We start from the raw sequence: 14,072 nt of genomic DNA on the forward strand, positions 1-14,072 counted from the left end.
ACCTACATGTGGGTACAGAGGTTTTGTGTGGGTTTTGAAGGGCTCACATTTACCAGCACAAGTGTAACAGGTAGGGGAGGGGAAGGGCCTGGGTCCGCCTGTCTGAAGTGCACTGCACCCACTAAAACTGCTCCAGGGACCTGCATACTGCTGTCAGGGAGCTGGGTATGACATTTGAGGCTGGCAAAAAAAAATTTTAAGTTTTTTTTTAGGGTGGGAGGGGGTTGGTGACCACTGGAGGAGTAAGGGGAGGTCATCCCCGATTCCCTCCGGTGGTCATCTGTTCAGTTTGGGCAGCTTTTTGAGGCTTCGTCGTGAAAAAAAATGGACCAAGTGAAGTCAACCAAATGCTCGTCAGGGGCGCCCTTCTTTTTTCCATTATTGGCGGAGGACGCCCATCTCTTAATCACGCCCCAATCCTGCCTTCGCTACAGTGCCGACACGACCCTGTGAACTTTTGTCGTTCCCCGCAACGGGAAGCAGTTGAGGACGCCCAAAATTGGCTTTCGATTATGCCGATTTGGACGACCCTGAGAAAAGAACACCCATCTCCCGATTGGTGTCGAAAGATGGGCGCCCTTCTTTTTTGACTATGCCCCTAATAGTAACCTATGTAACTTTGTAAGTCTATGTGTTTTGAAAATGACACGCTAAATGACAATATTACCACCTAATATTCTGCCTCTCCCCAACAGGCACAGGAAGAAAGAGGGGCTTGGGTGATCAGAGACTATATGCCAGTGTTACCACCTAATGTTCCGCCCCTCCTTTCACAGAGACTGGAAGAAAGGGATACTCAGATAATTAAGAGAATATACACCAATGTTACCACCTAACAATCTGCCACTCCCCTCAACAGAGACTGGAAGAAAGGGGGCTTGGGAGATCAGAGACATTATGCTAATGTTACTGCCTAACATTAGGCTACTCCCTCAATAGAGACTGGAAGAAAGGGGGGCTTGATAATCAGAAACTATATACCAATTTTACCACCTAACATTCTGCTACTCCCAAAAAGAGACTGGAAGAAAAGGGAGATTGGGAGATCAGACACTAATGCTAATGGTAGCACATAATATATAGGAACCAAGTTTTAGGAGTCTCCTGAATTTAGATATAAAAATGTAAGGTTCAAATTTAGGATCCTAACTTTTAAAAACATAAACTTAAGTGACTTTTCGGCTGAAAATGTAAGCACCTAAGTTCAAATAAATATCTGCCTGAATGTAAGTGCTAATTTAGGTACTGTAATTAGGAATTAAATACTTAAAAAAAAACTGACCCTATGTGCATTGGTAGCGGAATAGGGTGTGCCTTCGGGACGGAGGCAGGGCCAGAGGTTGGTCTGTTTGGCCCCTTCAACCAAAAGGTGTTCTGCTGCTCCTGCCTATGTGAGTACCTAAAATTCCACTCCTCTCTCCCATTGGGCTACTGACTTAAATAGCATGATGGATTGTGTTAGACTTACTGATAGTTGGATCATCAACAATTGTTCAAAATTAAATCGAGAAAAATCTAAGGAGCCGATATTCAGACCGTGGGAGTTAGTCGGCGCTAAGCCCGGATATTCAATGTGGCCATTTCTAGTGACCGGCACTGAATATCCGGTTTAAAGATAACCGGTCAACATTCAGAATTAGCCGGTTATCTTTAAACCGGCGAAAGATATATCAGGTTTTCATATGGCCAAATGTGGCCGTGAAACCCAGCTTAAAAACTGGCAGATAGCCGGTTATATCAGCTGATATAACCAGCTATCTGCAAGCTGGTAACCAGGGATATTCAGCGGGTGAACCGGTTATCCCTGCTGAATATTGGCGGATAGCCGGTTGAGTGCTATTTAACTGGTCAGCAGCCGTTCTGACCGGTTAAATAGCACTGAATATCGGGGAGTAAGTTTTTATGGCTGGTGCCCGAATGTCTGAACTTTCCACATAATTTTCAGATAGGAACTGATCCTTTTGCTTTTGAGAATTCTTCACACATTTAAGGAGTTGATATGTATTGACCTTTTCAGATCATGTTAAACAGATTGTGCAAAAATCTCTCTATACTATGAGCAATTCGTAAATATTTTTGGTTTTATGGAATTCAGATTGTTGGTTCAAGTATTAATCCTAAGCAGATTGGATTACTGCAATATTGTATTTGTAGATTGTCTAAATAAATTAGTAAGTAGAATACAATTAGTTCAGAATACTGCAGCATGCTTAATATTTTTCAGTGTCTACATTTGAATCTGCTACCCACTTCTTGAGAAGCTTCATTGGCTTCTGATTGAAACCCCACTTCTTGAGAAGCTTCATTGGCTTCTGATTGAAACAAGGGCTCAGTTTAAACTTTGTTCTTTTGTTTATAAATATTAACTGGGTTAGCCCCTTTTTATCTTGTTGACTGGGCTAATCTACTCTGTTCAAATTCTTCTTATTCAATGTGTAAATTAACGTTGCTACAGTTTCTTTCTATTAGACTGCGTAGATATAAAACTATATTTAATTCTTCTTTACATTAACAGGCTGCAGTAGTTTGGAATCTTCTACCTTTACAAATTCATATCATTTCAAATTATTTGACTTTTCGTAAAATGTTTAAAAATATGATTAGGAATTTAATCCTGTTTTAATTTTGAAATTTGTTGTATTTCCTAGAAGGTTTGATCCAGTCTTCTTTATATAATCCCCAACGAACTGGTCAAGTGTGTTGTGGACTAGAAGCACTGTATAGTATAGTATAGTATAGTATAGTATTGCAGATGCTTAGACTAATGCTGAAAGTAAGTGCAAAACTCCTATTCATTTTTTCACAGTCAAAATCTGCTTCCACAGCTGGCCCATATTTGAGGCCCAAAATTTAGGGCCTCAACACTAAGAAATTTTTAAAGAGGCCCATTTAAGTTCATAACTCACAAAAAGAGATATTTAAAGCCATTGAAAACCTACCTCTACACCATCCCAGTGTGGACAACAGACAGCCTGCCTCCACTCCACCACACACAGGAAAGTAGGGGGAGAGATGCAACTCTTTCATATCTATGAGCCCATGGATAGTCAACTGAAATTTCCTCAACTAAATCTCCCCACCACAGCCATTAAATCTGCTTAACAACCAAATCAAAGAGGTGCAGAGGGAAGGGGAACAAGAGAAAATTGTGTGTGTGTGTGTGGGGGGGGGGGGGGGGGGTGAAGAAAGGTGACAGAACTGGGCGATACTAGTTCATGTAGCACAAGGAAAGGGGAAGAAGTGGGAGAGAGATAAGATAGAACAATGGAAGAGAGACAGTGAAGAGGACAAAGGAGAGGGGAGAATACAAGATACAGAAGAAAGGAAAACAGGAGGGAAAAGAGATCAGGGATAAACACATAAAATCACAGAGAACAACGAAAAGAAGAGAAGGAACAAGAAGGGAAATGGGAAGACACTGTCCTATAATAGGGCTTCCCAAACTGTGGGCTATAAAACCTGCTTTTGGGGTCACGCCCTAAGTGGGCACTCCAAAGAGATGTCATCAGCCCATGCCTCCAGTGGGTCACATGCTTTGAGGGCAGCTAATAACCCTGAATCCCATACTGCCACCCTGTCCTATGAATGTAGTGAGAGGAATGGAGGTACCTGAGCTGGGACTTTCCTTTGGTCAGATTGGTGATGTAGTATCGATGTGCCGTGTAGAAATAGTCTTGATAGGGGATTCCATGCGTCACCACCTCCGAATCCACCACACAGCTGGAGTTCTTCTGATTGCACTTGCAGAGGATCTGCAACGGGATGGAAGGCAACTGAGCTCCATAACTGCTAAGTGATTTCTGGTTTCTTTTTTCTATATTTCCAACGTTTGACTGTGGTTTTGTTTTCAGATTTATACTCTCTACAGTAACCTGTTCAATTATTTTGAGTTTACTGGGTACCTACTAAAGAGCAAAAACAAAAGATTTATATTTCTATCTCTCTGCCCTATTTTTTTTAAAAAGAGAGGACAGACCTTCTGTCTTTTGCCTTCCTGCACTGCAATCTATATTACTAAATTCTTGGCTAGTGAACTTGAATTTTTCTGCTATATGTTTCCACTGGCATTTCTAGATAGGAGATTTGCTTTCAGGCTAGACAACAGTCCCTGGGGACTTAAAAACCCACCCTCCCTATCCCTCAACCTTCCCATCACAGGGGTGGATTTTTATTATATAGTCTTTATTTACAGCATTTTTTATATTGCCCTTCTAGGACAATAAAATCGAAGTGGCTTACATATTCGCCCAGTCCAAAAAACATGAAAACTTGAATAAAAAATAGTCCAAATTTATTAACATCTAACATAAAACAGTCAACCTTTACCATTGTGTGCCCACCCAAAGCCCCATCTATCTATAACTGTGGAAAACCCAGACAATAAAATAAGTCTTTAGTCTTTTTTTAAAACATCCAAGGATATGGAGCGGCTATGGCAAGGAATTCCATAATAAAGGTGTCAGAAAAAAAAAAATGATTCTCGAGGTAGATCCAAGATGGCAACGGTATAGGAAGCGTCAACAGACACGCTTCTAAGGCAGACTGACTATCGCTGGAACGAGCACCTTACCCCCTCCGTGTGATGGGAAAAAGGCGAGGAAAAGTTCAGGAGGCTGCCCTTGCCCCGAGCGGAACTCCTCAGCTCAAACAGACGACGTTGGATAGCTTTGGTGCAGTGCCTCTTTCCATGTTGGTTTCTACTCCCTCTGCTCGAGTCAGCGCTTCGTTGCTGAACAGCAGTGGAGACGGGGCTTCCCTGAGCTCCGTTGAACGTGCGGCGCCCCCTCAACCCATAAGGGAAAACCTCCTGCTGAGCCCTGATACCTCGGACCGAAATGGTGAACAGAGTGACCAGGGAGGGAGCCTGCGGGAGAGAAAAGTTGGAGCAGACAGCCAAAGTGACTCAGAAATAACATCAATTCAAGCAGTTTTGCCTAAAACTGTGAGTATTTTGGAACAGGCTGTGAAAGCCCCCCAACCGGTTGTTTTATTGGGAGAGATAGCAAAACCTGCCGTAGTGACCTTAGAGTCACTTTGGGACTTAACTTTTACCACTCGGAATGCTTTACAAACTTTAATTTCTCAAAATACAGAGACAATTAAAGCACTATCAGAGACTGCATTGAACCAACTACAAATTAATCTTTCTCAAACCTCCGAAGTAAAAAAACTGACTGAAAAAACTGAAAAGTTGGAACTTTTCGAACAGGCTTCAATTAAGGAGAGAAATCTTTTCTTTAGGCGTTTGGAATATCTGGAAAATCAAGCCAAAAGACTGTCTCTTCATTTTTTAAACTTTCCTAGATCACTTTTAATTTCACCAGTCCAAACACTTAAAAAATATTTAGTAGAGATACTAGGAATCCAGGAGACATCTTTGCCGCCCATAACTAGAGCATTTTACCTTCAATTAGATGTTAAATCATCTGAAAATTTACCTTTACAGGGGGCAATGAATTTAACTGCATTCCTGGAAACATCTCTTGAAGTAATTACACAGAGAACTAGAATTAGAGATGGGAGTAACTAGCGAGGTAATTAAATATGCTGATGACACAAAGTTATTCAAAGTCGTTAACTCGCGACAGGATTGTGAACAATTACAGAAGGACCTTACGAGACTGGGAGACTGGGCGGCTAAATGGCAGATGACGTTTAATGTGAGCAAATGCAAGGTGATGCATGTGGGAAAAAAGAACCCAAATTATAGCTACGTCATGCAAGGTTCCGCGTTAGGAGTTACGGACCAAGAAAGGGATCTGGGTGTCGTCGTCGATAATACGCTGAAACCTTCTGCGGCTCAGAAAGCGAACAGAATGTTGGGTATTATTAGGAAAGGTATGGAAAACAAGTGTGAGTGTAGGAGTGGATTACTGAACACTGGATACGGCCTGCAGCAATCACTAGACTGGCAGGACGACCTCAAGCTCTGTGCATACTACTTATGGACTTTACCTTGTGCATACAACTTCTGGACTTTGTCTTCTTTGTGGCATACTCTATACTTGAATTCTTACTGAACATTTAGGTTCTTTCATATTGTGCCTTAACCACAAACTGTCAGCTCCTGCTACTTAGATACCTAACTGTTTGAGACAGGATGCAGGTGCATTAGATAAACAGCTTGTAACAGTTAGTTGCCAAGGCTTGCACACAGAATTCAGCCTACACGTAGACGCCACATGAATAGATGGCCTGTGAGGGTATTGCCACCCCCATCCTGCATCTCTGAGCCTAACGAGCCTTATCTCCTCTGTGAAAGGAAGCATTGTATTATGTGTGTGTGTGTGTAGAACAGGATGATAAGTTTCGTTTCCTTTGCCAGTATCATTTCAGTATTATGACGTGTATATGTACTGTGAGAACTACAAGAACTACAAATGTTTACTGCGCATGTCAAACTGTGATGTATAAGGGGCCTAATGCGCAGGCCCAGCAGGGAGGTATAAATGTGAGTGTCAGTTGATTTCTGACACACAGTATCCTGAGACTGACCTCAGTACTGTTCATTGTTAGCAATAAAGCTGCATTGCTTTTGGAACCAATTTGCCTCTTGTCTCCTGATTTACTTAGCCGAGGGCCCTGTTTCATTGGCGAGCCAGCCAGGAGTACAACAGGGAAACGGATTATATTCTTTCCCCTCCCCCGCCGCAGTCGGGTCGGGTGATCTGTCCCCCCCGAGAAGGTGGTGAGTGGCCACCGCTGATTTCAGCGTCCATCTCCCGGCGGAGGGCTGATAGACTCCGGCTGACTGGCGGTGGGGCCGTGTGGTTCCGGCAAGGCACCTTTTCCTTTTTTTGGCTCGGGCTCCAGAGAGAAGCGTGCCGACAGGCCACGTCCGAAGACGGCGGACAGGCGAGTATACTCTGGGTAGTGACCGGCCCGGTAAAGGGTCGAAGAAGAGGCTTGATCACCCTCTTAGCCAGTGGTTAATACGGACTAGGTCCCGAACCCACTAGGCTTTACGAAGGAACCAAACGGGAGGGTTTCTTGTGGCGTATGAAAGTTGTGTGAGTGGGCCTGCAGTTTCGGATCGGGCGACCGCATTCCGGTCAGGCCGGCTGTTGACCCTTTTGTGTCCGGTGGAACGAGACCCCTTACTCCTCCACCATCCCTTCCCCCCTTTGTCTGTCTCCTATCCTTTGGCACTCAGGTTAGGATGGGCGGGGGTGGGTCTACTCCGTTAGACTTAATGACGGAACACTTTTTTTTTTTTTAATTTTTTATTTATAAATTATATACATTTACATTTATGCAATATAACATAAATCCAGATACCAGAAAAAATATATAGTTATCAGGAAAATTTCCAATTATTTAGTCCACAATAATAGATCCAAGATCTAGGTAATATTTATATTCAATATAAAAAAAGAAAACATGAGCTGAAGGAGCTGTTGAAATCACAGCCGGGTATAGGCACTTGCAATCCTAAGCTATTGCAGCATTATTCTTTAGAGGTAATAAATTCAGTTAATTTCCCTGGATCAAAGAAAATATAATTCGTGGAATTAAAAAAAACATAACATTTACAAGGAAATCTTAATATGAAAGTCCCTCCGACTCGAAGAACTCTCTCTTTTAACAAAAGAAAATTTTTTCTTCTTCTTTGAGTGTCTCTAGAAAGATCTGGAAAAATCTGCACTTTTGATCCAAGGAAGGGAGAATTCATGTGGCGGAAGTAAAGCTTGAATATATTATTGCGGTCAAGTTGTAGAGCAAATGTGACCAACAGTGTTGTTCTCTCTGTAATAACCTCCATGGAGTTCTCTAAAAAGTCAGTTTAGATTTAGATTTAGAGCAGCTTGTGGTTCATTTGGTAATTCTCTCCCCCCAGTACCAGAGATATATTGTAACCTGGTAATAGGTGGGAAACCCTCAACAGGGACTCCCAATATTTCTCTAACATATTTTTTTAACATCTCTAGAGCTGGAATGAGAGGAGATTTGGGAAAATTTAGAAAACGCAGATTATTACCTCTAATCTGGTTCTCTAGATATTCTATCTTGCGCTGTTGGAGGTTACTATCTTTAATTAACATTGAAATTGAGGAATTAACTGATTTCAAGTCCTTATCAAAAACTTCCATCTTGTTTGTTTGCTCTGCAAGTTTGTTTGTCACCCCTATTTGGGCCTGTTTTAGTTCAGCCACTTCTCCCCTTAAAGTACCTGAGATTTGCTGCAAGGTGTTGTTCACAGCTTGGATTGCTTCCCATACTGTTTCCAGTGTAACAGACGTTGGTTTTCTCAAAACCTCAAAACTTAAGGAAGGCACGCCTGAGCTTCTCTCCGACACAAAGCCTGCCTGGCTTGATGTTCCCTCTGGCGTCGACGAGGCTGCGGGGTCTCCACATTCAGCCGCAGGGGTCCGACTTCCGGGTTCTGCGCGCTGTTCACTCGCTGCCGGTCTATCCATTCCTGGTCTTGGGGGTGCTGTTAATGAAGGAGGACTCAACGAGACTCCTTCAGTGCTTTGGTCAGAAAGATCTCCGGACCACCCGAAAGTGACCGCTCCAGTTCCCCGCGTTCGCAGTCCCGATTCCTCGAGTGTCGTCTGGCGCATGGGAGTGGGATTCACCCTGCCTGTGGAGATAGACGAAGTTGGTTTCCCTTTCCTCTTCCCCATTACGGGTCCGTGGAACTCGAATGTACAGCGTTTCACCGGGGAAAGGAGGCTGCCTCACGCACATCAGCTCAAGACGCCATCTTGGATCGGTCCTCTACTTTCATGATGGAACACTTTAGCGAAGTGTTCGACCAGGACAAATGCAGTAGGGCCGGGATGATACAGCGCTGTCAATTTATGTGTCCCGGACTAGGGATATTTGTCGATTGGCCCCCGGAAGGGTCTTTCGAATATGAGAAGGTGGCGGCGGTCATGGATGTGGTTATAGTTGAGGGAAACCCAGGCTGTCCCGAGGACATTCCATATGTAGAAGGGTGGCTAAATGTAGTCCGGAACCCGCCGGACTGGGCCCAACATAAAGTAGAAAAGGCCGCCCTTATGGTGATAAACCAGAGGAAGGGGCGAAAAACCAAGCTGAGAGCCCAAGTCCTGAAAGCCCATACCTTCGCTCTCCAATCCCCGGCAACCGTTGCCGTCGCGAAGGCCATAGGGACCGCCCCCAGCACTGAAACCACGCCCCATACTAGCACCACAAAAGCCATGCCCTGTACTACCAGTGCCCTCCCAAAACCGAGACCTCCGAAAGAAACCCGAGGGAAAGTTCAGGGCTCCCCCGAGAAGGTTTCCCCGAAGGCCCCTATACTCAGTACGATAGAGGCCTACGAGGAGGAGGCGGCGCCCCCCCCCCCTTACAGCCCCATATATCCCAACCTCGCGAACTTGGCAGAGGGCCAGAATAACGCCGAGGCCTCCGCCCCAGAGTTGGACACTGAAGAAACTTCCCAAACTTCCGAGCTAGTACGCCCGAATCAACAGACCCCGGAACCTCCAGGAAGAGGCAGAGGGTTACGAAGCCGATCACTCGATTCCCCCAGTCCAGCCCGATGAGCACCCTTCCCCCAAGCCAGCGGGCGGAGGTCGCCGACCTGTTTCCGATTCGACAATCAACAACATATACCCCGAACCCACAAGGCCAGCCCATCGAGTCAACAGTCTACAGCCACGTCCCATTTTCCAGTGCCGACTTATATAACTGGAAGCTTCATGGCCCTTCGTACGACCAAAAACCCGAACAACTCGTCGAACTGGTGGAGGGCATAATATACAGTTACAACCCAACCTGGGGTGATCTCAGGCAGTTGAGTGCCCACATCCTGACCATTGAAGAACGCCGCCTATTGCAACAGAATATGGAGGAAGCAGTCCGGCAGGCCCATCCCGACGATGCTCGTATAGAAGACCGCTTGAAAGAGGAGGTGCCCACCGCTCGTCCTGACTGGGACTACCGGACTGATAATGGTCAAGCCCGCACCCAATACCAGCAGGCCTATCTGACGGCCTTAAAGAAGGGAAAACAGAAAATTACTAATATGGGAAAAATTCACAACGTTGTTCAGCAAAAACATGAGAGTCCGTGGGATTTCCTGAACGCCTGATGGAAGCTTTTAGAAGACATAGCCCAATAAATCCGAAGATCCAAAAAAACGTCCCCACAGTGGTCATGAGCTTTGTCAGTCAGTCAGCACCGGACATAAGAAAGAAAATCCAGAAGACTGAAGGTTTTGAGGGGATGATTATAAGCCAACTGAAGGCCATAGCCGATCGCGTGCTCGGATACCGCGATCAGAAAGAGAAATCCGAGGCTCGGAAGGAGGCAAGCAGACGGATGCGCGAAAATGCGGATGTACTGGCCGCGGTGCTGGAAGAGCGCCTGGGATCAAGACCGCGCGACAGAGGAAGGGGCCGAAGGGGTAGAGGAACGCGGTCCCCCATAGGACGGAACCAGTGTGCCAACTGCCGGCAGGAAGGGCACTGGTGGGCGGACTGCCCGGAGAAGCCACGAGACCAGAACCGAGAGGGGGCGGACGACGACCGCCCACGAGGCCCCAGGCAAGGACAGCGAGGTCGAGGCCGGGGACACATTGAACAACAGGAATGGCAAATGGCCCTTGACGCGGCCCGGGGCTATTCTGCATGAAATGACCGGGAGGGCAGAGTCCCCACTGACCCTCTGGTGGAAATCCGAGTGGGGACACAACTAATGAAGGCCCTATTAGACACTGGGGCCCAACGATCTGTCATCACCACTGCCATAGCCCCTCCCACGAAAGAGACCATACCAACTGTGGGGGCCTCTGGAAAATCCCTGACTGCCCCACTCTTAAAGGAACGCCAGGTCCAAATCGGAGGGACAATGGTGTCTCATCAGTTCATACATATCCCCGAATGTCCAGTCCCCCTGATTGGTCGGGACCTACTGTGCAAGCTCCAAGCCACCTTAAGATTCAAGACTACGGGAGAAGTAGAAGCCCAGTTTGAAAACCGGCCAGTAACACTTATCTGTCCTGTACAAGAAGAATGGAGACTGCACGCCTCCTTATTTGCAGGCCCTGACGACTGCCGCTATTGCCAGAATACCCCTTTCGCACGGCAGAGAAGAACCCTCATGGCTGGGGTGCCCAGCGTGTGGGCAGAAGTGAACCCTGGCGGACTGGCTATCAACGCCATCCCCATCTGGGTCGAACTCAAACCAAATGCCCAGATCGTCAACCAAGGACAGTACCACATCCCCTATGCAGCCCGCCACAGTATGCAAACGTATCTACAGAAACTCCTTCAACAAGGGGTCCTCAAACCGGCCAGATCTGCCTGGAAACACCCGTTGGTTGCCCGTCAAGAAGCCAGGAACATCCGAGTACAGACCCGTCCAGGACCTGAGGAAGGTCAACAACCAGGTGGCCGACATAGTTGCCCTTGTACCTAACCCATACTCCATCCTAGCCCAAGTGCCAGCCCAATCCAAGTGGTATAGTGTCATTGATCTGAAGGATGCTTTCTTTTCCATCCCTCTTGCTGCCGATAGCCAGCAGTTGTTTGCCTTCACGTGGGAAGACTTACAGACTGGGAGTAAGCAGCAATTCACATGGACTCGGCTCCCCTCTTCGGTGACCAACTTGCCCAGGACTTGAAGATCTACCAGGACGAGTATGGGCCGGTCGTCCAGTACGTAGACGACCAGTTGGTAGCCCGGGAAACATACACGGATTGTGCAGAAGCTACCCTACACCTCTTGAAAACCATGGAAGCTCAAGGGTACCGAGCCAGCCGAAAAAAGGCCCAGATATGTGAGATCGAAGTCCAGTATCTGGGATTTCGCCTCCGAGAAGGAACCCGAAGGCTCGGCACTCCCCGGACCCAAGCCATCCGCAACCAACCCACTCCTGCAAATAAGAAAGAATTGCGTGCGTTACTAGGAGCAGCTGGATACTGCCGGATCTGGATCATTAACTTCGCCGTCTTGACCCAGGACTTGTACACCAAGCAGAAAGGACCTGAACTCGAGAGCCAGACCCTCCACTGGGAGAAACATGAACTGAAGGCTCTTCAGGACCTCAAGAGGCCCTCGTGGCCCCACCAGCGCTCGGATTGCCAGATGTGACTAAACCGTTCCACTTGTTTCGTCGAAGAGAAGAAGGGATTGGCACTTGGGGTCCTCACCCAAATGGTTGGCACCTGGCAACGACCTGTGGCATACCTGTCCAAGGGCATGGACAATGTGGCAAGAGGTTGGCCGGGTGTCTCCGAAGCATTGCGGCTGCATGCCTGTGATACACGAGGCCAACAAGCTCACCTTTGGCCAGACGCTGCTTGTGACTACGCCCCCACACTATCCGCGGCCTGCTCGAGAGCCATGGGCCCCGATGGATGACCAACTCCCGATTAGTCAAATACCAAGCCCTCCTATGCGAGAATCCGGAGGTGCGAATCCAGGACACAACTAACCTTAATCCCGCTACCCTCCTTCCGGCCCCGGACCACCACTCCATGACTGTGAAGAGGTAATGGCCACTGTGCATTCTAGCAGACCTGACCTCAAGGATCAGCCCTGGCAAGGGGGCATCACCTTGTTCACCAATGGAAGCAGCCAAGTTATCGAGGAATTCGGAGAGCTGGCTATGCTGTCATGTCTGAGGATCATGTGATTGAGGCTATGGCCCTGCCACCCGGAACGTCAGCCCAGAAAGCTGAACTGATCGCCCTCACCAGGGCCCTCCTGTGGGCAGAAGGAAAAGTTGTTAACATTTATACCGACTCCAAATATGCTTTCCTCCACCCTCCAGGTGCACGGGGCCTTGTACAAAGAGAGGGAATTTTGACAGCTGAGGGAAGGGGCCTCGCAAATGCCACTGAGATCTGCCAACTACTCAAGTCTGTATGGAAACCAAAGAAAGTAGCTGTGATGCATTGCAGGGCTCACACAGGCCGGACGGACCCCATTGCCCGGGGAAATCAGCGGGCGGATGATGCAGCAAAAAGGGCAAGTCAGCTCCCTCATTCCTCTGACCCTGTGCTTGTCGTCCATCTCCCCACAGAGACCCCATCTATGCCCCACAAGAAACTGAGTGGGCCCGGCAAGAGGGTCTGGAATCGCGCAATGGCTGGTGGGTACTACAGGATAGCCGGATATGGATACCCGAAGCCCTGGCCTGGACGGTGGTCAGGGAAGCCCACAACTGCACCCACCTGGGCAGGGACGCCTTGGGACGCCTGCTTGAGAAGACCTACTATGTCAAAAACTATCCCTCTGGACCAAGAATGCTTCCAGCCAATGCGCAACTTGTGCTAGGAACAACACCACGGACGGGACCAGGTCCTGCTCCTGGACACATCCTTCGGGCACTAGCCCATTCCACGTCTGCCAGATTGACTTCACGCACATGCCCCCGGCCCGGGGCTACAAAGCTATCCTCGTGGCGTGTGTACCTACACCGGATGGATTGAAGCCCAACCCACCAGGACGGAGATGGCTAAAGAAGTCACCTCCTTACTTGTCCATCACTCCTGCCAAGGTAAGGCCTCCCCAAACAGATCAACTCCGACAACGGCCCTGCATTTGCCAGTGAAGTGACCCAACAACTTAGTACTAGACTGGGCCTCGATTGGAAGCTACATTGTGCCTGGAGACCCAGAGCAGCGGGGAAGTGGAGAGAGCCAACCGATCCCTGAAGAACCAGCTTGCTAAGCTATGCCAAGAAGCCAAAGCTAAGTGGCCCGACCTGCTCCCACTAGCATTGCTGCATCTTAGGTGCACACCAAAGGCTACAGGTCTTACCCCTTATGAGATGATGTACGCCAGGCCACCGCCTCTGCCTTCCTTCCCCGACTCCTTGCAGATACAGGGTGAGAGTTCCCTAGTAAAACAGCTAAGGGCCTTACGCGAGGTCGTGCAGGACATCCAACAATACACTGAGTGTAGGTCCCCTAGTCCTTACCAGCCCCACACACCAGTTTCGGGTGGGAGATGAAGTATGGGTGAAAGAATGGGACGAATCTGACTGCTTAAAGCCCAAGTGGAAGGGGCCTTCCCTTGTTCTCCTAACCACCCCAACTGCTGTTAAAATTGCAGGAAGCCCCGTGTGGATACATTGGACCAGGCTGAAGCCA

General features: G+C 47.7%; 1 protein-coding gene across 1 annotated transcript in view; it reads right to left on the reverse strand.

The window, feature by feature from the left end:
- GRAMD1A (GRAM domain containing 1A) overlaps window positions 1-14,072 on the reverse strand; it is an 894,680-nt gene that overhangs the window by 153,124 nt on the left and 727,484 nt on the right. The window contains 1 exon segment of the mRNA XM_030213386.1: window positions 3,610-3,752. Coding sequence (XP_030069246.1) covers window positions 3,610-3,752 — 143 coding nt within the window.

The sequence above is a fragment of the Microcaecilia unicolor genome, chromosome 8 (genome assembly GCF_901765095.1).
Source record: "Microcaecilia unicolor chromosome 8, aMicUni1.1, whole genome shotgun sequence".
In the NCBI taxonomy this organism is placed as follows: domain Eukaryota; kingdom Metazoa; phylum Chordata; class Amphibia; order Gymnophiona; family Siphonopidae; genus Microcaecilia; species Microcaecilia unicolor.